At 37.9% G+C, this 27,873-nt stretch overlaps 1 protein-coding gene across 4 annotated transcripts; it reads left to right on the top strand.

Annotated features, from left to right (window-relative positions):
• The first annotated feature begins 799 nt into the window (after window positions 1-799).
• Window positions 800-27,826, top strand: LOC104236734 (alpha N-terminal protein methyltransferase 1). Of its 4 annotated transcripts, none has more exons than XM_009790725.2 (9): window positions 800-1,671; window positions 2,144-2,288; window positions 9,254-9,312; window positions 18,074-18,193; window positions 21,411-21,512; window positions 23,795-23,849; window positions 26,001-26,098; window positions 26,778-26,850; window positions 27,412-27,826. In XM_009790725.2, the coding sequence occupies exons 1-9, from the start codon at window positions 1,372-1,374 to the stop codon at window positions 27,507-27,509; spliced, it is 1,050 nt and encodes a 349-aa protein (XP_009789027.1). In that variant the 5' UTR covers window positions 800-1,371; the 3' UTR covers window positions 27,510-27,826. The 4 variants fall into 4 exon arrangements, with proteins under 4 accessions (XP_009789027.1, XP_009789028.1, XP_070024453.1 ...); XM_009790726.2 differs by having other exon boundaries at window positions 27,434-27,826; XM_070168352.1 differs by having other exon boundaries at window positions 27,417-27,448.
• Window positions 27,827-27,873: the final 47 nt, after the last annotated feature.

Here is a 27,873-nt window from a genome sequence, read left to right on the forward strand (position 1 = left end):
ACCCATAACCAGACCCAGCTTCCTCTCACCCTTAAAATAAGGAGAATTTTACAAAAATGTCCAAAATAAATTTAAACTTACCAACCTCTTGCCATTAATTATAGACTTATCAAAACTAGCCAAACACATATAAAAATTAATAATCCAGATAAATACGAATTTTTTCTCTCCAAGAATCACACACAAAGATCTCCTTCTATATTTTTAAGTGTGATCAGCAACATTAGATGCAAGACGGAAAGGAAATTTCATGGATGAGGTAGCAAACAAAGTGATGAAACACAAAGATAAAAATGAGTATTATTGAAGTTCATTGAAAACATATAGAAGTTTCAATATACAAAAATTAAGAAAGATTGGAGGTGATTTCAACTAGTTTTGAGTCAAAATTCGTAATTGAAATTGAGTTTAAAAAGTCTTCTGCGACACATGTATCACGCGTGTATCTCACACACAAGTATATATGAATATACATGTGATACATATTTGATACACATATCATCTTTTTCATGTTCATCTTCTATTTCGAATTTTCAATTTCAACTACCTCAAAACTCTATCAAATCATCCCAAACTTAGACAAACTTCTTAAGACGTACCCAATCTATTCCGACAATACCCACTCAAAAAAGTGAAAATTTGATATTTTTTTGCTATAAATAGCTATTTGGCTAATATTGTTAGCAATTAACTAATATTGGTAATATTTTATGAAACTAATTTTTATACTAATTTGCTTATGGGCCGACATAATCGGTAGTTTCTCAAATAAGCCCTAAACGAATGAAACCCTCATTTCACCCTCACCCTTTTCAACATCTTCCTCCGGTCAAACATTGTCAACATATTCATCATATACAATATTCCTTCCATTCCAATGGGACACTGTAACATAGATAGATAGTCATAAAAATCAGAGTCGTAATTTTAGTTTATTTGGGTAGAAGTGGGTAATGGTAATGAAGAGAAATTCAGAATAATTGGAATACTACACAATTGTATGATATAAGAAGTTTTCTTCTTTCATTCGCAGTTACGCACCTGCAATAGATCCACTGTGAACATCTACATACTTGAATGCATTTAATTATGTTTTACAATAGGTTCAGTTTTGTTTGCTGGGTGTGCTTACAATTACTCTGAATTTTAGGTCGTGAGGGTCAAATGAGAGTTTCATTCTTTAATGGATTTATGTAATTTAAATTGGGTAGATTAAGAGTGAGTTTTAATGGATTTATGTAATTTAAATTGGGTTGATTCTATTTAATCTAGAGCTGTGACGTGACACTCAGTCTAAATTTGATATAAATGGTAAGTTTAAATAGTTTACGATACTAAAAGATATTCGGCGCTTTTCCGAAGGAAAAAGAAATGAAAACTAAAAACAAAAGTAAGTTAATGTCCCATATGATACTTTCAGGAAAAGCCCCTTCCCTTCCTAGCCTTGGCTCTCACTTTCAAATTCCCGACCTCTTTCTAGCGCCGAAATTACCAGCACGCAGAGCAAGGACACCATTAGCCGTTCGGCCACTGACCCAAATGGAAATCGGCGGATTAGACTCCGATGGCCGTGAATTTAGAAACGCGGACGAGATGTGGAGAGAAGAAGTAGGAGATGGTGACCACCAAAAGAAGTCTCAATGGTATAACAAAGGCATCAATTACTGGGAAGTAAGTTCCCTTTTTTTGCTTTATGTAATTTATACGCGTTCTGTTGTTGGTTTTTGTCTGTATAGAGATTTGTATGTTAGTAGAAAATATAAAGAACTAGCACATGACGGTGGTGCCTAATGGTCAATGAAGTAGAACCATGAAGTGTGAGGTTCATCCAAGTGGAGATAAAACACATTAGGTGATTTCTCCCGGTCTGCCTAAGTGTTTGTGAGTTACGCGACGTGCGTGCCTGTGGGAGTAGCAGGTACCTGATGAAATAGTTGAGTTACGCGCAAGGTGATCCGGACACCGACACTAGCATCATAAAAAAAATAACTATAGGGCATAGAACACAAAATATTGAATATTGGAACTAAATGGATATTGAGGATTTATGCGGCTAAACCTGACTAGCTTGGAATTGAGGCAAAAGTATTATTGTATGTAATTTCTATGTGTTTACTTGATTTATCTCTGTTGGTATGTGAAGGGTGTGGAAGCCACAGTGGATGGTGTGCTGGGCGGATATGGGCATGTGAATGAGGCTGATATAAAGGCAAGTGAGGAATTTCTCAACACCATTTTGCCAGAAAGGTTCCCTGATGCTGGAAGAGGCCGCCATCTTGTAGCTCTGGGTAGTCCATCCATTCGCTTTTATCCTTGGATCTTTTTCTGAAACAATGGAACATATTGGTAACTCAGTATTACATGTTAGCATACAAGATTAAATGTATTCCTTAAAAAAAGCTCCCCAAATTATTTGGATTTTTAGTAAAATATTTTCTAGGAATATGGTTTTTAGTGTTTATGCAACACATGATATGTGGGTTTAGCGCAAGTCATGCGTTCGAACTCAGATGCAGATAGAAGTATGATATTTAAGTGGAGAAGGGTAGAAGGCGACCCTATTATCCGCCGAGTTCCACCAGTGCGCTATTGTCCTATTCAATCTTACTCGTTTTAATCAGCATTTGGATGATGTCGTCAACATTTAATATCTAGAAATATTATCAAAACATTGCTCTCATACCCTTTATACACCTTCTACAATGACCACACATGAGGTACTTTTGTATCCAATATAACATTTAAAAATGATTCAAAAAATTATTTCATAAGGGATAAAAAATTTCATAGATTTTTTTTTCCATGGAAGACATTTTCCTCCACCCTAAACGCCACCCAAGACTAGAACTTTATACCATTGCTATCTTTACACTATTTGCTACAGGGCTAAGGTGAAGCTGCCTCTGTGAGTTAAAATGTTTTGACAAATTTCTTACTCCATTTGTTTCATTTTATATGTAGTTGTTTACTTTTCAGACCGTTTAAAAAAGAATAACACCTTTCTATATTTGAAAACTCTTTAGCTTTCAATATCTCATTTTACCCTTAGTGACATGTTCTTATAGTAAATTGCCATGGTATGTTTATGACTACAAGTTCTAAGGGTACTTTTGATATGTGCCAATTTTTTTTTTTTAAACTCCGAGTCCAAGTAAACATTGCAATATAATAATGAAATGGAGGAGTATTAGACAAATTTATTTACTAGAGGCAACTCTTAAACTAACGGGTTACTTGGGTGGATGACCCCTTTTAAGTCTTCAATTGAGTAAATACTTTTCAAATAGGTGATGATGTTATGAAGGATAGGGCAGCCCACTTTGTTGAAATTGCCATGGTGGTTGATGAGTTGGATATTACAGGTGGCACAAGGAAAAGCTCGAAGCTGCGTACAACTAATAGAATGTTAAGGGATTATTTGTGGGACCTTCCCTGGGAATTCTGTTAGAGGTCAGAGTGTGCGTGAGAGTTTTAAATTGTGTGTGATGGGACCATTATGGATTATGCTATTGTGAACCTCCTTCCTCCCTTATCTGCTTCTTCTCTATCTTTCTTCTTCTCTGCCTATTCTCCTCTTCTTCCTCCTCCTCTCTACTCTGACTGTTCTTCTGGTTCTATTTCTAAGTTTAACTTCGTTTATTGTATTTTCATTCCCTAAGATTACTGTAATTGTTCAGTGAATTTGATCAATAGAAGTCGTATTGTTGTTGGGTTGATTGTGAATTAGTAGCAACTGCTAACATTGGTACTTTCTTTGATTTAGCCTCACAATGTGACACTCGTTTACAGAAGTTAGATGACTCCATGAAGGAGGTTAGGGAAACTCAGCTCGAATTCAAGCACGAGATTCGTGAAGTTACTGCTTTGATGGCCAATCTTGATGCTAAGGTCGATGGCCATCAATGGAAAGTTCAGGAGATCATCACTCATATCACTGCCTTGGGTAATCAGATCACTTCTTTCTTTGCTGAATCTAGTCGTTCTCATCCTATTCAGGTTGATGTGATTCCGCTGTGGCGGCGGTCGACCACCCAACTCTGCGCTATAAACCGGCATCAGTGGAATTTGGTCGTTTTTCGGGGATAATCCAGAGGCTTAGGTCTTTCAAGCTAATCGCTATTTCGATTTCTACAGTATTGAAGCTGACCATCGACTCACCATTGCTTCATTTTATTTGGACGGTGAGGCTATTGCGTGGTATTGCTGGCGTTTTCGTAATAAGTAGTTAAGTGACTGGTCGGTTTTCTTTGAGAAATTAATCTCTCGCTTCAAAAAGCGGTACCTATAGGAACTGGAAGGACATTTGGCCAAACTCCAACAAGTGATGACGATGGCCGCTTATCGGGCGAGTTTGAGGCAATCGTTACTGAAGTTGTAGCCCTTCCAAATGCTATGATTGTGCATAGGTTCACGTTGGGCCTTAAACCTGAGATGAAGGATGATGTGCTAATTGCAAAGCCCAAAATATTAGATGAGTCGGTCCACTTTGCCCAATTGTATGAACATAAGCTGCAACGTGACCATGGGCCTTCTCGATCCAGTTGGCCCAAATCACAACCCCTTTTGCCTACTCCTATATCCGCATTATCCACTTCATCTTCCCCCTTTTCAACCGTCTCTAGTCCTGCTTTAGCCATGCCTAAATTTCTTATCAAACGACTCTCTACATTAGAGCTTCGTGAACGCTGCGAGAAGGGCTTGTGTTTTTCCCGTGACAAAAAGTTTACCCTGGCCACAAATGCAAACCTTTTTCTCATCTTTTATTGATATCCAATGAGCATTTGGAGACATCAGGCGTTTTCACCCCAACTATTTTTGATGAGGCTCTGGCCGAGCATCTTCAAGCCTTAGAAATGGAAGTTCACTCCACCATTTCCTTTCATACCCTTGTTGGTGCTTATTCCGCGACCACGGTACGCTTCTGGGGCCATATTCAAGGATCTCCTGTACAGGTTCTCTTGGATGGGGCTAGTACCCATAATTTTGTGCAGACTCGAGTTGCTAAATTTCTTCAATTACCAGTGGAGTCAACAAAGAGTTTTTCAGTTGTAGTCGGCAACGGACAACGCCTTCGCTCTGAGGGTATTGTTCGATCTATTCCTCTGACCATTCAAGGCCTTGAGCTCCTCCTCGATTTCTATGTTTTGCCTATGCACAGAGTTGATTTGGTCTTGTGTGTATCATCGTTGGCTACTATAGGCCCCGTTCTGACGACTATGCGCAGCACATATTCAAATTTCACCATGATGGTCCATGCATCCACTTGGACAGGGAAGCCTCCCCTGTCCTTCAACCAGTACAACTTCAAAGTCTTCGCTGTTTGTATAACTCTGATTCCGTGGCATCTTATGCTCACCTTGCTTTGGTGTCTCATGACCCAGATAGTCTGCTTGCTTATCCATGAGATCCTAAGGAGCTTCTCGATGGATTTTCTGACATTTTTTAAAATCTATGTTCACGCCCACAGGATCACTCTATCCATTTGTTTCCAAACTCGGGGCCTATTACTGTCAAACCTTACAGGTACCCGTATTTTCAGAAGCGTGAAATAGAGCGCTTAGTGGATGAGATGTTGAAGGATGGTATAATCCATCCTAGTACCAGTCCGTATTCTTCACCTGTCTTGTTGTTTCGCAAAAATGATGGCACTTGGGCATTTTTGTGTGGATTATCGGGCTGTCAATGCTATTACAGTCCGAGATCGTTTTCCCATTTCCTACTATAGATAAATTATTTGATGAACTTCATGGCTTGCAGTTCTTCTCTAAGTTGGCAGGTTACTACCAAATCCGTATCAAGGCTACCGATGCGGAAAAGATAGCCTTCCGCACACATGATGATCACTATGAATTTTTGGTAATGCCTTGTGGTCTGTCGAATGCCCCTTCAACCTTACAGGCCTTAAGGAATAAAGTATTCTGGCCTTATCTTCGCAAGTTCGTTTTGGTGTTTTTGATGATATCCTGGTATATAGTCCGTCATGGGAGCGTCATTTGGAGCATCTTTCTTTGGTGTTGCAGTTGCTTTGTCACCACAAGTTGGTGGCTAAACTATCCAAGTATATCTTTGGCCAGTCTCATGTCGACTACTTGGGGCATGTTTTATCTCCACAAGGATTCTCTGTGGATCCAGACAAGGTACTTGTAATTCAGCGATGGCTGCCCCCTCGGAATGTAAAGGAACTCCGGAGCTTCCTTGGATTAACTGGCTACTATAAGTGTTTTATTTGCCACTATGCTCAAGTGTCTAGCCCCCTGACATATTTGTTGCGAAAGGACTTCTTTGCTTGGACCTCTGATGTCCAAGCTGCCTTTGATAAATTGAAGGAACTATTGAGTTCTACACCTGTTCTTGTGTTACGTGATTTTTCCCTACCATTCCAGGTTGAAACAGACGCTTTGGATACTGGTATTGGGGCTGTTTTAACACACGCCGGCAACCCCATTACTTTCTATAGCCAAAAACTGTGTCCTCGTATGCAAAAGGCCTCAACTTACCACCGTGAGATGTATGCTATCACTCAAGCAGTCAGCAAATTATGTCATGATTTGTTAGGACATCGTTTTACCATTTTGACGGATCAGCAGTCTCTCGAGAACTTAACTGAGCATGTCATTCAAACTCCGGAGCAACAGAACTGTCTGTGTAAACCTGTGGGGTATGATTTCACTATTCTCTACTGTCCAGGCCGTCAAAATTTAGCAGCAGATGTTCTGTCTCGCACCCGGCTTCCTTTTTAGCTTTATCCACTAGGACCTTTGATTTCATCACTACACTACAAGAGGCTAATCTGTCCCATGCGGTATTATTAGATTGGCAAGCAGCACTGCAGCAAGCTTTAGCTACTGTTGCAGAGTTTTCCTTTCGTGACGGTTTACTGTTCCACAAGAATAGACTGGTGATCCCATATGATTCTGCACTTGGTCCGAGAGTTCCATTCATCATTATTGGGTGGTTATGCTGGGGAGGCAAGAACATTTCATAGGTTGTCTTCTAATTTCTTTTGGAAAGGAATGAGAAAAGATGTCAAGACTTGCGTTGCCTCTTGCCAAATTTGTCACCCGATGAAGGACTCGTCTCAATTACCTGCGGGCTTGTTGCAGCCCCTTCCAATCCCAGCTATGGTATTCGAAGAAGTAGCCATGAACTTCATTACTTTCCTTCTTCGAAAGGCAAGGCGACCATCATGACGGTAATTGACCGCTTGACCAAATATGGACACTTTGTGGCTTACCTTCTAGTTTTTCAGCACAACCAGTGGCTACTGCTTAGAGTGATTATCTCTGATCGTGATCCAAGGTTCCTACATTCCTTTTGGAAAGAGATTCACAGACTTCAGGGTACCACTCTTGCTACCAGTATGCTTGTCACCCTCAAACCGACGGCCAGTCAGAAGCTTTGAATACATGCATCAAAATGTACCCTTGTTGCTTTGTTGCGGATACACCCCATGATTGGGTTTCCATGTTACCATGGGCAGAATTTTGGTACAACACCTCCTATCAATCAGCTGGTATGACTCCTTTCCAAGCTCTATATGGTAGAGAACCTCCTGGTATGGTTCAATATGTCTTGGGTGGCAGCTCAGATGATTTGGTGGAGAAATATATGACCCGCAGAGATGAGGTCTTGGGCATTTTGAAACTTAACTCAGGAGGCACAAACGAGGATGAAAGAGGTAGTAGATTGCAAGAGGCGAGATGATCACTTTTCCGAGTGTAATTGGGTATTTGTTAAGTTGAAACCTTATAGACAATACTCAGCTCGTCAACAACTTCATCACAAATTGGGTCATCGATTCTTTGGCCCCTTCCAAGTACTAAAGCGAGTTGGTCAGGTCGCTTATAAATTGGACCTCCCTGCCAGTGCACGCATTCACCCTGTTTTCCACATATCCATGCTTAAGCGATGTATTGGCAAGCCGGAGAACCAGATTGCTTCTCTTCAATTGCTTGATACCTCAACGAACCTTGAGGACAAGGTTCCTTTTGCCGAAGGGGTAATGTTATGAAGGATAGGGCAGCCCAGTCTATTGAAATTGCCACGGTGGTTGATGAGTTGGATATTTCAGGTGGCACAAAGAAAAGCTTGAGGCTGCGTACAACTAACAGAATGTTAAGGGATTATTCATGGGACTCTCCTTGAGAATTCTATTAGAGGTCAGGGTGTGCCTAAGAGTTTTAAAGTTTGTGTGATGGGACCATTATGGATTTTGCTGATTGTGAACCTCCTTCCTCCCTTATCTGCTTCTTCTCTGTCTTTCTTCTTCTCTGCCTATTCTCTTCTTCTTCTTCCTCTCTACTCTGACTGTTCTTCTGGTTCTACTTTCTAAGTTGTAACTCCGTTTATTGTACTTTCACTCCCTAAGATTACTGTAATTATTCAGTGAATTTGATCAATCGAAGTTGTATTGTTGTTAGGTTGATTATGAGCTAGTAGCAGCTGCTAACAGATGACCCTTTTATTACATTAAAGAATTAAAAGAATATCAATTTTTCTTCTGTTGCTGTTTCAATTAAATTGAGCTGTCATTGTTAATCAACCTCCTTCTTTAGTCGATTATCCCCTAGTGTCTATATTCAACCCTCTTTATTGGTGGTTTAGTTTATCAACCTCCTTCTTGGTTGATTATCAACCTATTGTCGATAATCGACCCTCCTTTTGGTATCACCTTCGTGGTTAATCATTAACCTATAGTCAATAAAACGACCTCCTTAGTGGTCGATCATCAAACTATTGTTGATAATCAACCTTCTTGGTTGTCTATCAACTCGTTGTTGCTACTCAACCCCCTTCTGTTGCCACCTCCTTGGTGAAAAAAATGGCTAAGTAGCAGGGACATCAACCTATGGTCGATAATCGACCTCCTTCTTGGTCGATTAAGGGCATTCCCTTAATTTTAAACTTCCGCGAAGAGAAAGAAAAAAGAAACTGAATGTCTTTTAATTAATTCAAGACTTACAGAGGGCGCATACACCACATCTTCTCTAACTTGTGCAGCCTGTCTACACCTTAATACACAGTTTCCGAAGAACTTGAGCATTACTATTTTCCTGAATGACTTACCAAAAAGCAATGACCTCCTAAATGCTGATTTTAAGTGCAGTGTATCATTTTTGACTTGTGATTGAACTTTAATACCTATTGGAACTCTTTGTTTGCTTCAAGTTGCAGAATTGACAGCAATTGTGTGTACCATATTGTCTAGTTTCTTGGTTTATAACGCGTGGACAGTTTTCTCCAATTGGTGCAGATTGTGGATCTGGCATTGGAAGGGTTACCAAGAATCTTCTTATACGATATTTCAATGAGGTATGTACTTTCAATCTGAATAAAGTATATCTGATTTATCATCAAATAAGATATTCATACAATTTGATCTTTTTGACAAGACGTTGTGTTTAATCCCTCTAAAATGGCTATCTAGGCTAAAAACAGCAGACAACCAGATTGGACTTTGCCTTGAATGATAGATTTCACGGTACTTATATTCCTAAGAAGATAGTAAAGAATCCTTGATTAAGCAGAAAACTAGAAGTGGGGGAGGAGGACTCCATGATTCCCCTCAAGAGGTCCTAACGATTATCCTTGAGGCGAGTTTCTATAATGATTACTGCATTTGATATCTATGGAAATTTGGGGGTTGGGGGGGGGGGGAGATCATGTTTCACCGGTCAGTCACTACTAAATGAGTAAATGGATTGAATCAGTTGGATGATATGAAAAAATTGCCTTTCGTTCAGCTTAAAGTTGTAAAACATGAACCAAGACAAATTATATTTCAAATAATCTTTTTTCCTTTCTCGGTATGTCTTTGCATCTAACTTTTTGTGAATGCAAATGTTTGGACTTAGAATTCAGTTGTGCATATTATATAGGCATTGTCCCATTACCTAATATCTACATGACATTTGCCATTGTAAAGATGAGAGAAAATATGTTAGTGACTTGGTTAAGTAACAATATGTTAGCAAATAATTTTGAGTCATCTAAGCTGGGTAGCTATGGAGTCGAATTCACCACTGTGATTCTGAGGGCGTGATTCTCAACTATAGATTCATTGGAATTCTTCACAGGCTGTCCTAGTTTTGAGAGTGTTACAACTAGTGTTACCTTTCCCAAACAAAGAAGAAGAACGTGTTATGATTATTGGCATAGAAATAAATATAGATATTTGGTTAAATAATCTAGCTAGAATAGGCCTGTATGTAAAGAAAGCAATGTACTGGCAGCTGGAGGAAACTTGTGAATAAGCTAAATATATTCGATAAAGGAAAGGACATACTAATTTGTTTGGAACTGAGGCGTAGTTGTTGTTGTAGTAAAGGAAAGGAAGTGACAAGAGGTAAGGATAGATTTGATGTTGGTTGTTAGGTTGAGATGATGTATCTATGTACGAGAAGTAAAGATAGATTTGATGTTGTGTTGATAGGTTGAGATGATGTGTCTATGCACAAAAGTATGTCTATTTGTAGCTATTATGTTTTGGGTCTCAGCCTCTTTCTTTGTTGTCCTCCGGATTCTTGTGAAAGTTTAGCGCATCATGAATAATGTGCTAGTGGCTATTGGCTTGATCAACTGTTCATTCTATGTCTATGGGCGATGTTGCCTAATTGTCTGTGTCGTATGTTCAGTCAGCAATAATCTATCCTATTTTTGTGGAGAGCAGTTATTGATTGTTGATTCGATCATTGATTAAAAGTAGTTTTATTAGTAATTTCAATTCTTCCCATGCCCGGAGGTGGGTGTTCTATTTTGATCCATAATTGTACAACCACGTACAATCCAAATTGTTGAGTCTTCACCTAACCTGTACTCCATGAAAGCTCATTTGTCAACCATTCGGCTAGGCAGCTAAGGTCAACCTCTTGATCATCCAACTTTGCGATGGCAAGGCTGGCTGCACATTTTTATTTTTTGGAATTTTGGCATTAACACTTTGTCCCCGTAACCGCTTGAGAATTTAAAAAATTGGAAGAGTTCTGCCGTGTTTAACACCTAAATTTGGATATCATTGGCAATTACCAAAGGTTATGACTGGTCTTTTCGGAGTCTGCTCTTCCTAGGAATATTTGCTCCAGCGATTACCTTTTGAAACTCTCTATAAACTTTTGCAATTGTTAAGACACATTCTCACCCCTTTATGTAGTCTTTGCTTCATTGTTTTCCCCTTCTAACTAACCTTTGATCGCCCTCATCAATGCCTTAATTATCTTCCCTTTCTATCTAACTTTCAAATCATCCACGTCAATGGCTACCAGATAATCTCCTTTCTAAACCTTTCAAGAACCTGTAGCCTCCAACGCTTTAGTTTCTTTTCCGCAAACAGAAAAGCTTATATGTTGGGTCCCCTCATAGTAGATGATTTTGAGAAGGGATCTTCAGACAGACCATCTCTATGTCCTGCTTGCCCTATAACATCTCAATGGTTCACCATAAATCACTTCCATATACATCTCAATGATTCTGTACTTTTGCAAGAATTCTAGTGACCGTGGGGATTGGCTTATTCATGGTGAGAAGGCCAAGGCAATGATTGAAAGAAACAAGAAATTTACGACATGGTACAGTTCTCCCGTTATGACATCCTTATGGATATGAAACCAATCTTGTGTTTTCTTTTGGATTTTTGACTTTATTTCAACCAGCAACATACTGCTTGTTTTGGAATGATGGGACCTACTGTAGAGAATGTTATAGCCATTATTTGGCTCTTAGCACATGGAGATGAGGCTCTAGCTTTATGCAATTAAGTCTGAGGATATTAGTTTCGAACAACAACAACAACTAAGCCTTAGTCCCAGACAAGTTGGGGTCGGCTATATGTTATATTACTGCATATAAATTATCTCAGGCCAATAATATACAATATAAAATAATAATTAGAATAAAAACTAAAAAGTACTAGAACCTTGATATAAGAAATAGTAAAAAGTACTAAGTTCTTTATATTTTCTACCGATGTGTAAATCTCTGAAAGACTACACAACTCTCCTATAAAAGCATAATACGTAAAGTAAAAGTGCTAACATGATCTAAGTCTAAAACATATTCTCAATTAGTAGGTCTCTCTTATATATTTTTCTTCCACTTTGCTGTATCTTTCGCTATTTTTGCATGCATCTCAAAAGATTGTAAGTCTTTCGAGACAACTTTCTTCCAAGTGATTTTAGGTTAACCTTGTCCTTTTATAACACCTTTACTCACCATGGTGTCACATCTACGCATTGGTGCATCTGGCGGTCAACGCAAGACATGACCAAACCATCTCAAGTGACTTCGTCTCATTTCGATCATTTCTAATCTTGTCAAATCTTGTATGACTGCACATCATCTTGACATTCGCATCTCTTCAATACTCATCTTGTGGATATGCAACACCTTAGTGGCCCAACATTCACTCACATAAACATTGCTGATCTTATAATTATTCTATAGAACTTACCTCTGACTTTCACAGGCATCCTTTTATTACATAATATCCCAGTAGCACTTCTCCATTTTAGCAATTCGATTTTGATTATGTGTAACATCTTCATCTATCATTACATTACAAGGATATTAGTTGCCAAATTTCTAAACCGGCCTTTTCTCATTACTTGTTCTCGAATAACAAGCAAGACATTTTGGACATGCTGAGTGGCGATGAGCATTAGAACTTCCTCTTCCACAGGCTCTGAAGTACTATGTTTGTATGAATTCCATGGCTGTCATACTTGACTACAAGACTCTTTTACCCCTTGCCCTTTTGCTTCTTTCCTTGCGTCGTTCTAAAACAATTAGTAGACTCTTTGATTGCTCTAGCTCTGGATTACACATGTATTTTTTTCAAGTTCGATTCTTTAACCTTGCATGAGGAGTGAGATGAAACCTACCCACTTATAGGATCGAGGTATCTAATTGCGAATCATTGGCACAGTAAGCTGCCTCGTTGCTTCTTGATGGGAGAAAAAAGAGTCTAGGTGATTTCTTTTTTCGGAAAGGAAATACGATCATGTTTAGTAGAGGACATGCGCAATTGCTTCCCAAGAGAAAGGCTCGCAAAAATTGTTATCAGTATACGAGCACATTGATGATTAGGGATCCCCTTTTTGGGTGTGAAATTGACGTCTCGACAAAATATATTTTTCATCAAACATGTATTCGTCAATGTTAATACCAATTTGGCCCAATTCAAAGCGTGTTGAGAAGCTATTCTTGCAGAGTAACTTAATAGGCTAATAGCCTGTTTGGCCAAGCTTCTTTTGAGGAAAAAGGACTTTTTTGGGGTTAAAAGTGCTTTTTTTTCTTTCTAAAATTAAGGTGTTTTTTTTTTGGCAATCCGCTAGGCAAGCGCCTAGGGCTAGTTTTTTATTAATAAAAGAAAAACAAAAATACAACAATTAGGAAAAGTATAAATAAGGGGGACAATAGCACCGGTATTGTTACCCATATGCCTTGGCTATATAATCACTCCTCTGCGCCTCACATTGCCTTATGATGGCAGCCTCATGTAGAGGATTCATGGTGTAGCTGCCAGCAAAGTCTCACGAGGGCATATAATCTCATAGCCGTGTGGATATTTTTCCAAAGGCATAGGACCAAGGCAACACTAACCGTGCTAAACCTTACCTTACCAATCCTATTGAGGCAAAGAGAAAGCCTCATCTTCTAGCAAGCATGTAAAAAATAGGAACTTGAAAGTACCAAGTACTCTATGATCGCCATAGAGTTTATAACACACTCTATGACGCTATTACAAGTGATGATGCTTTGAAAATGATAAACTAAGACAATGTAGAAATTAGAATCTTGCCCCTCATTTATCAAACTTGTGAGTTCTTGCACTACATGGTTCATGTCTGTTTGTCACTGAAAATTTCAGCTTCAGTCCGGTCATTTTTGAGCATGATGAGTATGCACTTTTGTGTGGTTTTGGATTGCCCAAAGCATCCAGCAACTTTCTGTCCTCCAACGAAATAGTAGGTATATCAGTTACCATTACTACAGCTCCAGTCATGTTTGCATTAGACTGTTGCTGCCCAGTCGTGTTTGCATTGGACTGCTTCTGCCCAGTCGTGTTTGCATTGGACTGCTGCTGCCCAGGATTAGTATTAACATCAGCTGCAGTTGTTGTATGCTGCTGCTGCTGCCCAGATTGCATTGCTGCTGCCTCACCCATCGACCTACCTTTGTTGTTATTTGTCCCTCTATGTTGTTGCTTAGTGTTGGGAATGAAATCAGGAGCTTTGAATTTGATGGCCATTTCCTTTACATTTGCTCTTACAATTTCGTTGTTATTTCCAGTGATATCATGAGTTGCTCAGAATCTCGTCCATACTCACCATAAGACTCCATAGATTGTGTAGGAACTTCAAAAACTGATTTGTTCAAAGTCACTAGTGGTTGTTTAACCATGTTGGGTTGCATTCCCATAGGTGCCTGGGTCTCTTTAATAGTCTGTTCCACTTGTGGACTGGAGAAGTGCAAGGTTGGAGTAGTTGCACTATGTGCTTGGCCTGTATTCAATGAGGCATTTAGGCGGCAATCGAAATTGTTGACTAAAGTATCACTTCCTTGATGATTTTTTCCACGGGTAGAGCATGGAACAAGTTGCTTGTTCATCACATCTTCATTTAGGCTTATTGCATCAGTTCCACCACCCTCATCAGTTGCAAGAATCTCAAAAACGTTTGAGCTGGGCACAGTGTCAGTGTCCTTTCATAGAACACTTGTATTTTCCTGCCTTGGTGCTAAATTTGTAGCAGTTGTACCTGCTGCAGCTGATTTCTCCACTGGTTCATGACCTTCAACTGGTACATATTCCTCTCTCCTGCTTTCAATTTGAGACTGAGTGACATTCTCCATTTTTGCCATTGGATCCGTGTTAACAACATTGTCATTTACACTTTGATCTTCCTCCTCTATAGCCTCCTGATTAGCTTCAGCTTCTCCATTTGTTCCTTCTGGAATTTCTCCTTCGTCAGAGTCTTCCTCTGCTTGATCCTCCCAAAGTTTGCCACTAGTCAAAGCTAATCTATCCTTCTCAGTCACTAGTTCAGATATACTAAATGTATCTATCAATTGAGAAGGGATATCTTGACATGATTGATTAGTGGTAACAAGTTTGTCTCCAAAAGTCTTGTGTACCCAGTGTGCAGTGGATTCTTTATGTGACTGAGTTTGGGGCATAGTCTCTTTATCAAGTAGATTAAAAATAGAAGCATTTGGAACTACATTTGCAGCTGCATCTACATTCTCATTTAGCTCCAGATTAGCTATATTCTTTGGAACAGAGCTTTCACCCATCAAAATCAATTTATTTCCTTCGTTGCAATCACTGTGTTCCATTTCTAGCACTGCAAATCTGTTCAATGATTGAATTTGGTTTGCCTGAACTTCTTCTACCTCCACCAGTGCCAATTGACGTTCATTCTTGTTCTGCTGAACTGCTTCAGAAATTGTAATCATCTCATGCCCATTTTTTCTTTGATCAATGTTCTGACTTTTTACCAGCTTCACACGATTATCCTTCACCTCCTTCCATTGTGCTCCTTTTTGTCCTGTCGAACTTGTATGAGTTCCTTTATCAGAAACATTGTCCTTGTTCATGATCTGCGTCGTCACAGTGGCCCTTACATCATCATGCATTAGATTTTCTTTCTCAGTTTCTATTACTTTGTTGGCATCCCTTTTTGCATTCAAGAGTTGCCTACCATCACCCTGCAGCTGCTCCAGCGTACATATCATTTCGACCCAACTGTTCTGTGTGTTCATTTGAATCTGGATTTTGTCTCTTTATCCTTCGACATGAATTTTCATCATGTCCTTGATGCTTACAGCAAGTGCAGTATTTTGGGAGGGTATCATAAACAATTTTTTGATGGAAATCAGTAGATTTACCAGAGAGTTTGTCAATGACGACAATTTTAATTTTTGTTGGATGCTTGTCCAATAGATCCAAGAGAACCTTAACCCTTGCAGCGCTTGGCCTTGTTCGATCTTTTGTCTCCTTGTCTACATCTAGAGGTTTCCCAACTGCTGATGCGATAGATAATAATGATTTTCGAGCAAAATAGTTTGGTGGCAGATCTGGGAACGAGATCCAAACCACAGCCTTCGATGTTTCCTCTTTTGGATCGAATCCAATCGTCCATGGGAATGTTCTGAAGAAGAACTCATCCCCTCTTGAGTTAAAGTGCCCAGTAGATCTTGAAACAAACTGGACATAATCATCATATAGATCGAACCTTACCAATATGTGCCTATATTCCAGATGACCAATGTTACAATTGCCTTTGACATCGAACTGTTTTGAAAAGTTTCTTCTGAGCTCATGTAATTCTGGCTTTCCATAAGAGAATTTAACGATGACTGCTTGGTGTAAACCTTCTTCGATAACAAACTCTTTCACCTCTTCAGTGGTGAATTCAATCAATGGTTCTCCATGTTCAAATCTGACTGGCAGCAACACTTGGTTCTGGTTCTTGCGTGCTCCTTCATTTGCAACTAGAGAAGCATATGCCTGTTTCAGATTGATGTTGTTTGTATTATCATTTTGATGGTTTTGCTCTCCCACAGCCAAAGGCTGGGGAGAGGCGATGGGGATCATGAAAAAACTGATCAAAATTCCATGAAAGAGGAAGCAGATCTAGTTTATTTTCATAAATGTTTGGCTAATGTTTGGCCTCCACTACAGAGACTTGACATCTTTTGCCTCCAAAACTGAAAAATTAAGGTGTTTGGCCAAGCTTTTGAAAGGAAAAAAGTGCTTTTGAGGAGAAGCAGAAAAAAGTAGTTTCTCTCCAAAAACACTTTTTTGAAAAGCACTTCTGAGAAAAATACACTTAGAAGCAGTTTTTTAAAGCTTGGTCAAACACTAATTGCTACTCAGAAGTGCTTTTCAAATTAATTCGCCAAACACAAACTGCTTCTCACCAAAAATACTTTTGAGAAAAGCACTTCTCAAAATAAGCTGATTTTTGTAGCTTGGCCAAACGGGCTATAAATATTATGGCTGATGTAGACATAGTGGTAGTGTTCAGCTTTAAGAGAGTGAGTTCCTTCAAGATCTTGCATTTCCTACCATGTTGGTTAGGCAGTAAGTATAAGCTTTGCTAGTCAAAGCCATATTCCCTGTCTGCACTGGCTCAGCTCATATATGGACATATCAAATTGAAGAACATGAGTTTTAAAGAAGCAAATGCATTGGTTGCCACCCCTTTTAGACCCAAGGCTTCTTTTCTTCTGCCAAAATAAGATTCTTTGTCTTTCTCATGCATTCCGGTACTACCCATCTTGTTGACCCCATATATTTAGTGTCTCGCATCAAGAACATCCTGTCCATCATTTGTTATTGATGTTGACAATTTTGAAAATTTTAAGCATCCCTTTGGTGGAGTTTCGGCAGGATCATTATGTAGGCATACTAGACAGTCACACTGCTGCTGCTTGAATTATTACTTTTGCCCTCCTGCATTGGGGAATTTAAAACAACCTCTACCCGAAGTTGATTTGGCTGCAACGGCTAGGTGATTGGACCATCCGACTATTTGTTATTAAACAGAATCATTGCCATGTCACTCAAATTGTGTGTAAACTTATAATGGATTTGCACATTGCGTTTCTAATTGAGGGACTTATCAGAAACTGGGTTGCTCAAGGTGGGCATCCTTCTCCTCTTCTTGTACTTCTTTTGGAGATAAATTTGGTAAATGCAATAATTACTGTGGGATGCAGTGTGCATTTGCAATAATTCTTGATTGATGTTTTTAGTTTAAGCTCTTCACACTTGATTGCTTTGTCCTGGTCCCAAGGATGATTCTGTAATATTTAGTTTCCTAGCATGTATTCTTTTCTTGAATACAAAGGCGCTTTTCCACACCCACCCTATAGTCACATGGCATATATATGCAACATATATTCTGCCCACCATTTTGCACCATAATTTACTGCTGCCATCTCGTCTAAATGGCTGTGGTTTCTTCACAAACATGGTAAATGGCTTCATCTACTTAAGAAACTTTTATTCCTCAGATTTACCTGCAGTTAATATTCCTTCGACAAAAATTTGACATGTTCGTTTTTTCATCAGGTCGACCTACTAGAGCCTGTATCACATTTTTTGGAATCAGCCCGGGTAAATTTGGCTCCTGAAAATTTAATGGTGTCAGAGTTGCACAAAGCTGCCAATTTTTATTGTGTTCCACTCCAGGTACAAGCTTAAGTTGCTTCCTTTTCACTAAAAAATTATTCCCTTTTCGCTATTATCTGCTTATAGTACTTCATTTATGAAAGCATAATATTTTATATTTTATATTTGACTAACATTAATTATTGCATTAAAGTTAGGTAGATTTATATTAAGTCAATAACTTGGTGATGATAAAAGTGCAAAACATAGGAGTATAAATAAACCAAAATATTATTAAAATAATAACTTGGTGTAAAGGAAAGTTGTTGGAGGATCATGAATCCATTTTCGATGTTCTAGATTCCTTGTGAGATGACCAAGGATATTTAATGTTTATTTTTATTTCTGGGCACTTTCCTTGTAAATATGGGTGACTTCACCTTTTTAGTGAAGTCTTTTTATTAATATATAAATATGTTACCTTCTCAAAAAAAAAAAAAAAGTGCAAAACATAGGAGTATAAATAAACCAAAATATTATTAAAACAATACCGGTTCCACTAAAAAAATAAGGAATTTCTAAAAACAAGAGATGAATAAAATAAGTATCCGTTGTATACATATAATACATAAATAAAAGTGTCCCCTCTAACATATTAAGATTTTAGATGTGATGGTTACACAATTAAACATGGTGCTAGAGTCAGTAAAGGTCCTAGGTTCGAACTTACAGCTACCTGTCAACAAAAATATTTCTACGTGCATATCTCATTAAGAATAATCAGACCTCAACATGAGGCGGCATGTTGTAGGCATATACAATGAATTTCTCCTCTTTAACAATTTAATTAAAGAAGTGGTCACACAATTTAACAGTTTGGATTTATACAAAAAAAGTTGGCAAGTAAAAGAATCATTTACTGTTTGCTCGGTTCCTATTTAATTCGGTAGATTCTCGTGGATCTGCCTGCTGTGTTTTATATCATGATCTCCGAATAGAAACTATCCTTCTACTGTTCTCTTATGATTTTAGTGTGCAAAGATATCACCAAGCTGCAACCTCATCAGAATCAGGTGATAAAAGAAATTTTATCCCGTAATTGTTTCTTTATCTGGGAGAGAACGATATTTTGACGTTTTTGCTGGATTGTTGAATTTGAGATTTCAGTAATGGCATGGCTGGTGTTGTTTTCACTTATATGAGTACGTTTCAAACATTGAAGTATTGTCAACATTATCATTGGTCCAAACAACAAAATAAATATGGTAGTACAAGATTTAGTACATTGCTTTTAGGATTTCCAGTTTTCATCAGATAACAATATCAATAATGTCTTGGTGGCCTCATCTAGACAGGAAAGTTAGGGGCCATATAAAGGCAAGTTTAGGATTCAATTGTAGAGGGAACCTTTTAGGTTAAAGTCCATGGGGACAAAACCGTGTCGTTCCAAAGACCTACCAGAGCTAACAATACCTTTGCAGTTGGACCAAGGTCGTTACAATTGGTGTTAGAGCTAGTACCTCCCTTAGTATGATGGTTGGAAAAACCTCAGCGAGGAGCTGAGTCTCCAAGGGAGGGGGAGTCGGTGTAACAGCCCATGAACCATTGGCGGTTGAAATTGAAAGAAGGTTCAGGGTGAAGCTTGCCTTAGACAGATCTCATATCAGGATGGGAGGCGAAAGCTAGGGGCCATATGAGGGTGAGTTCATGATTCAACTGTTGAGGCGCATTTAGCCAGAGGGACAAAATAGTGAGGCCTCAAAGTTGGGCCTGAAGGGACAATACCTTGGCAGTTGGGCTTGAGCCTTTACACCCATCTTAATCCAAGTGTACTAGTGCGTTAATAACTATTTCGACATTCAGAATTTGTCTTTCTTCAGTGAATGCAATTGGGGAGGTTAAGACCATCACATCCCATAATTTGGTAAATCTGATAAAGAACACCTTAGCAACAGTGCAAACTCATATAGATGCTTCTTGCTACCGTCATAGGTTCAAAATTCTTAATGCTTGTAACTCATCCTTCCTTGATATGATTGTTTGAAGGAAGCATTGGCCCTCTTTTAAACTTTTCCAGTGGCTTGAAAAGAACGGACGGTCTCCATAGCATTTCGTTTGACCTAGCTTTGACACCTCTGGTAGATAGCTTAAAGTGAAACCATTAGGACCAATATCCACAACATAGACCTTATCTTGCTTAAAAGTTCAAGCAAAACACAGCCCTTATGGATCATGCAATCACTGACCCGTCACCCTAACCTCCGCGTTTGTGGGAAATAGGACATATATCTAATTTAAGTTTTTTTTTCATTCACCTCTTGAGTCATCAAAGTGGAAACATGTTGCTTTCTACATTTATTTTTTTCTTTTCCCTAGGTAGTGCATAGGCAGCAGGTGATTTACTTTAACAATGCAGCTGTTTGTTTCTCCATGTAATCTGTCTCGAAATCAGGTGAAAAGAAGGAAGAATTAGTGGTAGGAGGTCCTATGATCAGTCAGTATCTCTTGAGACATGGTCATTTCAAGTAATGAAGTCCTTATTGCGGTAGCTATCCCTTGGCATTTGATACTATGATTTCTGGAAGCAGAGAACAGAGAACAGAGACAACAGTATGCTATTCATATTAAAAAAAAGAAAAAGACAATAGTATGCTGTGTTGTAACTTCTGCTGAGAACAAAAATGATTCCCCATTTTGCAGTGTGAAGAAATAAAGAGATATTTTCCTTTTTAAACTGTTTCTTCTGTCTTGTTCTCCAAGGAACCATTTGCTGCTAGACAGAGATTTCAGGAAATTACGTTTTTAAAGAGATTCCTTTAGGCTTTTTCCATACATATCTCAAAATTCAGTTATTTCTAGTCATAGCGTGTCATCATGAGGCATTCAAAATTCATTGCTGATCCATTGAGCTTAAGAACGAATCTCACTAGCTCACCATATCAACCTCTGGTTATATCACTTTTTCTTAGCTTCGAATGATTTCATTCGAAACAGTATGTATATTGATTGAAACATTTTTCACGGGAAATAAATATGCAGCGCGCGCACACACACAAAATGTATATGCATATAAATTTGAAACTTAAACTGAAACATTAGCTTATTGCAATTCATAGTATCTGTCACATGCTTATAGTTTGGGTGTTTTAAAGGTAAGTCTAGTGTGTTTATCTGACTCGTGCTTGCACTTTGTTTCCACATATTTGAATTAGAAAGATTACCGTGGTTTTGGTTAGTGTCTTGATTCACTTTTAGGCTGTTGCTTACTCATTGTTTTCCCTTTTATTTTTTCTTCAAGGAATTTACTCCTGATGCTGAAAGATATGATGTTATTTGGGTTCAGTGGTGTATTGGGCATCTTGCAGATGATGACTTTATTTCATTCTTCAAGAGAGCACAGGTGAAGTGATCTTCTAAAATGAAGTTCTATTAGGGCTCGATTGTAATAAGTAGCTATTGCACTATTCATTATGTTCATGATCCAGTATGATGTGAATATTTTGCAAGCTACATTAGCTTATGAAACATGGGCAGTAGTGCCAAAAAGCAACAAGGTCTACACGGCGAAGCAAAAACCTGAAGCGAAACACAAGCTCCTTTTGAATTGAAAATAACAATTTAGAGAAAATTAAAAATATACAGAACATATTTAAATCTATTACTATAAAATGATCATATTACAATTAAAATAACTGATCTCAGCATCCATAAATAAATCTAACTCTTTAAAGTTGAAACTGAAAGAACATAGATCTTCTTGTTTTGATCATTTTGCGCGTATTTTTGAAGCATGCACTTCTATGAAGCGCATAGCTTCACCCATGAAGTGATTCGCACATCGCTTTAACTGACAAAGCAATTGCTTTTAATAACACTAAAACATCATAGTTTTATTCTTTATAAAAATCTATTTTCCTGATCAACAAAATCTTTTTAAAACTGTGATTGATTGAGCTTGCAACAACTTTTTATCCCAAGCCAACAGGCTGTGCCATGTAGTAGATTTAGTTTCTGCTGTAGCTTTGTTTCTGCAGGTTACTGCAACTTCCACTGTAGGCAAACAACAACCATTTATTCTACCATTTCTGAAGCTAAAAGCTAGGATTCATTTTATGCTAGAGTGTCAGGGAGAATGCTTCCAAGTACTTGTTTTTCCACCGCGTGGCATAGCAAGTGATCCGTGGTCAGACAGGACCTTAGTACTTTGTTTGCTGCTATTCTCTACAATATGAACTTTTGGATCACTTAGCTCTCCATCCTTATATCCAGTGAGATTGAGAGAATGTGACTGGCTTTTTTAGCTGCTAGGATTTTCACATCCACCACAATCTCGATATCCTCTTCATTCAACAATTTGTAACAACCTTCTCAACAATATATCCTACTTGATTGCAGTCCCTATCGCTATCAGTAGAATGCCAGCTTGTGAACAATCTATACTTACTTTCGTGGCATGACTTTTTTTTTTTTGAAAGGTAAAGCAGCACAAGTATTGTGCTGTGGTTACATCCCAGCAAAAAAGACAAGAAAGAAAGTAAAACCATTTCTGGCTATGTAGTGAATGTAGAAAGTCTAACAGGGTTTCAAATTCATTTACAATTTCAAATGTATAACAATAGGAAATCAAAAAAATATATTCTGATATAATTTTCAGGATATAGCTAACCTTCAAAGCATGTTCTGTTTCTTTCTTTCCATTGGCTCCACCATTCTATTTTGCTGTTTTAGACATGCCCTTCCTGCTCCAATATTTTAGCCAAACTGAGGCAGACTTGACATAGCCCATTGCAGCCCTGATATGTTTTAAAACATCTGCCAAACTTGTGCTGCCATTGTGCATGTTTTTTAGCCTTATAGTTAGAGATTTTGCATCTTCTTCTTTGTTGTCCTTACGCTTGGGATGTATACCCATAGTCGGGTCATGAAACATATTCTTGTACATTTTATAAGCTTTTTTTGTTCTACTTGTTTAGAAAAACAGGTAAATTCTAAAGAGATTTAGTTGTTTACCTGGGGTATTTAGTTGGAATATGAGACCTGAATCATTCTGTTATCAGATCTCTTTAAGTTATGCACCGGGATAGAGAACAAAGTACTTCTGCTCTCTGTGTTGCAAAGGCCATAGATCTCTCTTATGACTGGCATAATTGACCTGCATCAAGATCGAAATGAAAAAAACACTATTCTTTTGATATAACTTACACTTTTGATTAAGGAAAGCTCGTGCTCCTCCCTCTACCACTTTTTTAAGTAAACCCAAATCTATTTGTTATCTAATATGAAAGAGCTGCTTGATCATATCGGATACCTGATAACTCATTGCCCATAAGTTTGTCCACTATAATGGTCTCGGCGAACATCATCTTAAAGATGCTTATCTCAGGTACTAATACTTATTCCTTTATAACGCCCAAAATTTGTAATCCGAAAGAGTTCCCTTATCAAAAATAAGTGTAATGCTAAAGAGTTATACTTGTTATATTTTTTTTATCTTTATCTGTTTTCTGTTTTGGTTGCTTTTATCAAGGATTGTCACCTGTGTGTGGGGCATGGATTTTCTGAACTTTAGTTTTGTAATAGAATACCTGACATGTTTACTTGTTCTCAATTAAACCACTTCTGATTTTTTCTTTTCTCCGATAAAGCAGTTAAACAGTTTGTTTTATTCTATTTTTCATCTAGGCTGGCTTGAAACCTGGTGGACTTTTTGTTCTAAAAGAGAACATTGCAAAAACAGGTATCATCTCTTTGACTTCTCTGTTATGTGGAAATTAGTATCACCTACTTCCTTCTCGTGTTATGTTATTTCATCAAGTTGAGCACACTTTTCGGTTCTGTTGCACATTTTATAAAAGTAAACTTGAAAGGGAACTCTTATGTTTTTAAAATGATAAGTGTAAAACAGCGATAAGACTCTTGGGGTTTTAACCAACAAGTGAAGGAGACACTAGTTAAAAGTAAAGCACACAAGTAGAAAAACTCTCTAACATATAGAAATAGAGTAATTATATCATAACATTTGCCATTAGCATTACTAATCAAAAAATCCAAAATAGTGATAATATCAATCCCGACAACTACAATTAGCAATTTGATTTAAAATATTCCATGAAGATTAACTTCAATCCCAGTACTTACCCTTTCAAAAAAATAGATCACTTTAACCCCAATTTTAATTAATAGGCTATAAAAGATCAATCTGCAATATTGAGATCATATTTAACTGCTATAGTAACAATACTAAATATCATATGTGCCAAAATCTTCACCCACCTTGATAGCGGAACTCATATTGAGGAAATCCCAGTGAGCCCTAATGTGTTTCCATAAACAGAGACTGAGAAGGAAGGAGTTGGTTTGGTCATCCAAGGATTGAGAAGCCCGTACTTTGTGCTGATTACACCTCTCCTTACTGCGGTTTTTACTTCTTGGTTGAACCTCCGGATCCATTTGCTCAACAAGATGGTGTTGTGAGTCTTCAAATCTCAGAGTCCCAAACCTTCTAGTTTCTTGATTTTCATGTCAGTCTTCGAATTGACCAAATTTTAAGACTTCTCTTTATTCCCTTGCCATGGAAGTCTGCACGGATTTTCTCCAAACTCTTAGACGCCTGTACGAGCATGGGGAAAAGAGCTATGATGTATTTGGGTAAAGAATCCGACATACTGTTGATGAGAACCAATCCATCTCCCAATGAAAAGATATGGTTGAATCCAACATACTGTTGATGAGAACCAATCTACCTCCCAATGAAAGATATGGTCTTGTCCAATTTGACAACTTTTTGCATTTCTCCAAAATATCATCCCAGATAGCTGTACAGTTTGATTTCCCACCTAGTGAAGCCACAAATATTTCGTAGGGAGTGAACCAATGTTGCAGCTCATAATATCTGCCAGCAAATGCATATTGGTGACAGCATGCATATGACTCTTTAATAAGTTAAATGTGAAACCCTGAAACAGCCTCAAAATTCACAAGACTCAGTCTCAGATAAAGGACTTGATCTACCTCTGCGTCACATGAGATTAACGTGTTGTCTACTTAGAGAATATGGGAGATGTGCAGAGTACGTGTAGCGCTCTATACCCTACTGAAAATCCCGTAATCCAGCTATTTTGCATTGCTGAGACCATCATCTTATTGAAACCTTCCATTACAAGTATAAAGAGAAACCTAGAAAGGGTGATAGAGAATCACCTTGTCTCAGGGCCCTTTTTGTGGGCAATAATCTGTGAGAACCATGAGGAAAATTATTGATAATCACAGATAATCTGACTATGGAATGCACCAACAAATCCATTTGATACATTTATTGCCGAAACCCATGTCCTTTAGCAATTTAAGAAAAGAAGCATATTGTTTAAGATTCCATGTTTTAAAATACATCTTGTCTGCAGGTATATCAGTTACTTTACAAAAATAGAGAATTGGTCGTAAATGTATTGTAGTTTAAAACAGCAATTGCAGGGAAATTGATCCTACAGTCAAAGGACGTAAGGTGATTGTTCAGAAAATCCCTGCTTTCCATAATGTCTGGTCCATATTATTGTTTGGTTGGGCATCATACAGTTTCCATTTGTTTACTGTGCTGAGCTTTAGTTTTTGTTTCTTGATTTGATGAATTTCTAGTTAGAGCTGAGTAAGTTCTTGACTCCAGTTTTCTGATGTTTCTTTGATGTCTGGTCCATATTGTTGTTTGGTTGGGCATCATACAGTTTCCATTTGTTTACTGTGCTGAGCTTTACTTTTTGTTTCTTGATTTGATGAATTTCTTGTTAGAGATGAGTAAGTTCTTGACTCCAGTTTTCTGATGTTATGGAACGTATATATAATGATTGAGTTGTAATGATATGCAAATTAACTGAAGTTTGTAACCTATTTTAAGGATTTGTATTGGACAAAGAAGATAAGAGCATCACAAGATCAGATTCATATTTTAAGGAGCTGTTCAATCAATGTGGACTATACATCTACAAGATGAAGGTAAAGATGAAGCCTTTACTTCTAGTTCATGTGCCATAGGGGAAGTCTTCAGAGAAAAGGGAAAGTTTATGTGTTCGATTTTCCATGTCATTCCAATTTTTTATTACTTAGCTTGTACAGTGCTTAGGTTGTAACTTTTAGGAAAAGAATGTTTTCTTCTAATGGTTTCGGTGCATCATTTTGTTCCTTAATCATTTTGTCCCTCTTTCTATAAGACGGAGGTGACAAACATAGCATTACTTCCATCTCATGTGCCATATGAAAATCATGAATTTTCTTCCATGGTCACTAACTTTATTACTTGGTTTTAGTAGTGCATCACATTTTAACCTTATCACAAGATGATAAATTTCTTCAGATGGGAGCATAATTTTGTTTCGTCTCTGCTGGTTCCCATTAGCAGCAAACATTTTCATTTTCTCTGCGCTTTTAGCAAGTATTGCATTCCCCTTTAGCCCTTCTTCTTGTGAAGCTGCATCTTTTCCCATGACAGAAGCATGGCGATATTTTAGATTTACTTCTTATTTATGACCAACTTGGTGTCTTCTTTTCTCTCGAGTATCCTCAATAATAATATTAGCTAAATTGTAGTTGGAAGTGTGTACCGCTACTTGTAATATGTTGTCTCCCTGAAGGGTACAATTCATTTTTGCTCTAACAATAGACTTTTCTTTGTCAGGATCAAAAAGGATTTCCAGATGAATTATTTGCTGTGAAGATGTATGCATTGACTACTGAGATGCCAAGGCAAGGTAATAAACCTAGACCTAAACGGACAACTAATAGACCTGCTATCATCAGATGATGAATATCACATTGGTGTTGTGTGGTTTTACTAACTTTGGATGAAGTAATTCATAGGTTATTGTTTTTAGGTCACATGTATGCGAGTTCTGTCAATGTTATGTTATTGCTTTTGGATATAAGTTATATACATTGATAGTGAAGAGATTTGTTGTGTACTTTAGCTTATTGTAGGTTACTTCTTATGTTGAATTATTTATGCAACCGCTTTTGTATCAATGTATTCTGCTCTTCTTGTATGGTTAAAAGACCCAAAGAAAAAAGAAACTGGTTTGCTTATGCAATTCAAGTTGAAGGATGAAAAAATAATAAACCTGAAATTTGACCAAGGTACAGGCACTTAAAGCTAATAAAGTGTGTATACAAAAGAAAGAAAGTGTTAATTGCCATTTTGCCTTAAACATCTTGAAGACCTTATTTCGCAATTTATGATGTGATAACTGGCTGAAGCGTCTTGTACAATTAGATTATAAAATACTTCGAATATTTATTAATACAATTAATCGCAGAGAAGGATTTTATTATTATTAGAGGCCTCTTGTATACGGCAAAAATCAGAGGGTCTGACTTTGTGACCGCTAAGGCACCTCGTAAATACCGCTCCTAGAAGGCTCGAAGTTTAGCTCTGGGCTTGACCCCGAGGGATCCCAATGATCGATCTCGAGGCAATGCAAATCAGCATCTATGATGGACTAACGGGAAGTTCCCAAGACACATGACTAAAGCTGACCAAGTCTACTAGGCTAGTTCAAGCCCGTACCGTGACATTAAATGGCTATACCAGCCACATATCTTTGTAATAAATATAGTTGTACTATATTGGGATTCCCCCTGATATATAAAGGGAACCCTTGTCATTTTGTAGGAGAGATACATTATTCACAACATTCAATACAAGAAACATTCTCTGCTCTCTGACTTAAACATATTCTTTTGGCTTCACTACTTACATTTATTGCTTATATTTGTTG

This window comes from Nicotiana sylvestris, chromosome 2 (assembly GCF_000393655.2).
Source record: "Nicotiana sylvestris chromosome 2, ASM39365v2, whole genome shotgun sequence".
NCBI classification, from domain to species: domain Eukaryota; kingdom Viridiplantae; phylum Streptophyta; class Magnoliopsida; order Solanales; family Solanaceae; genus Nicotiana; species Nicotiana sylvestris.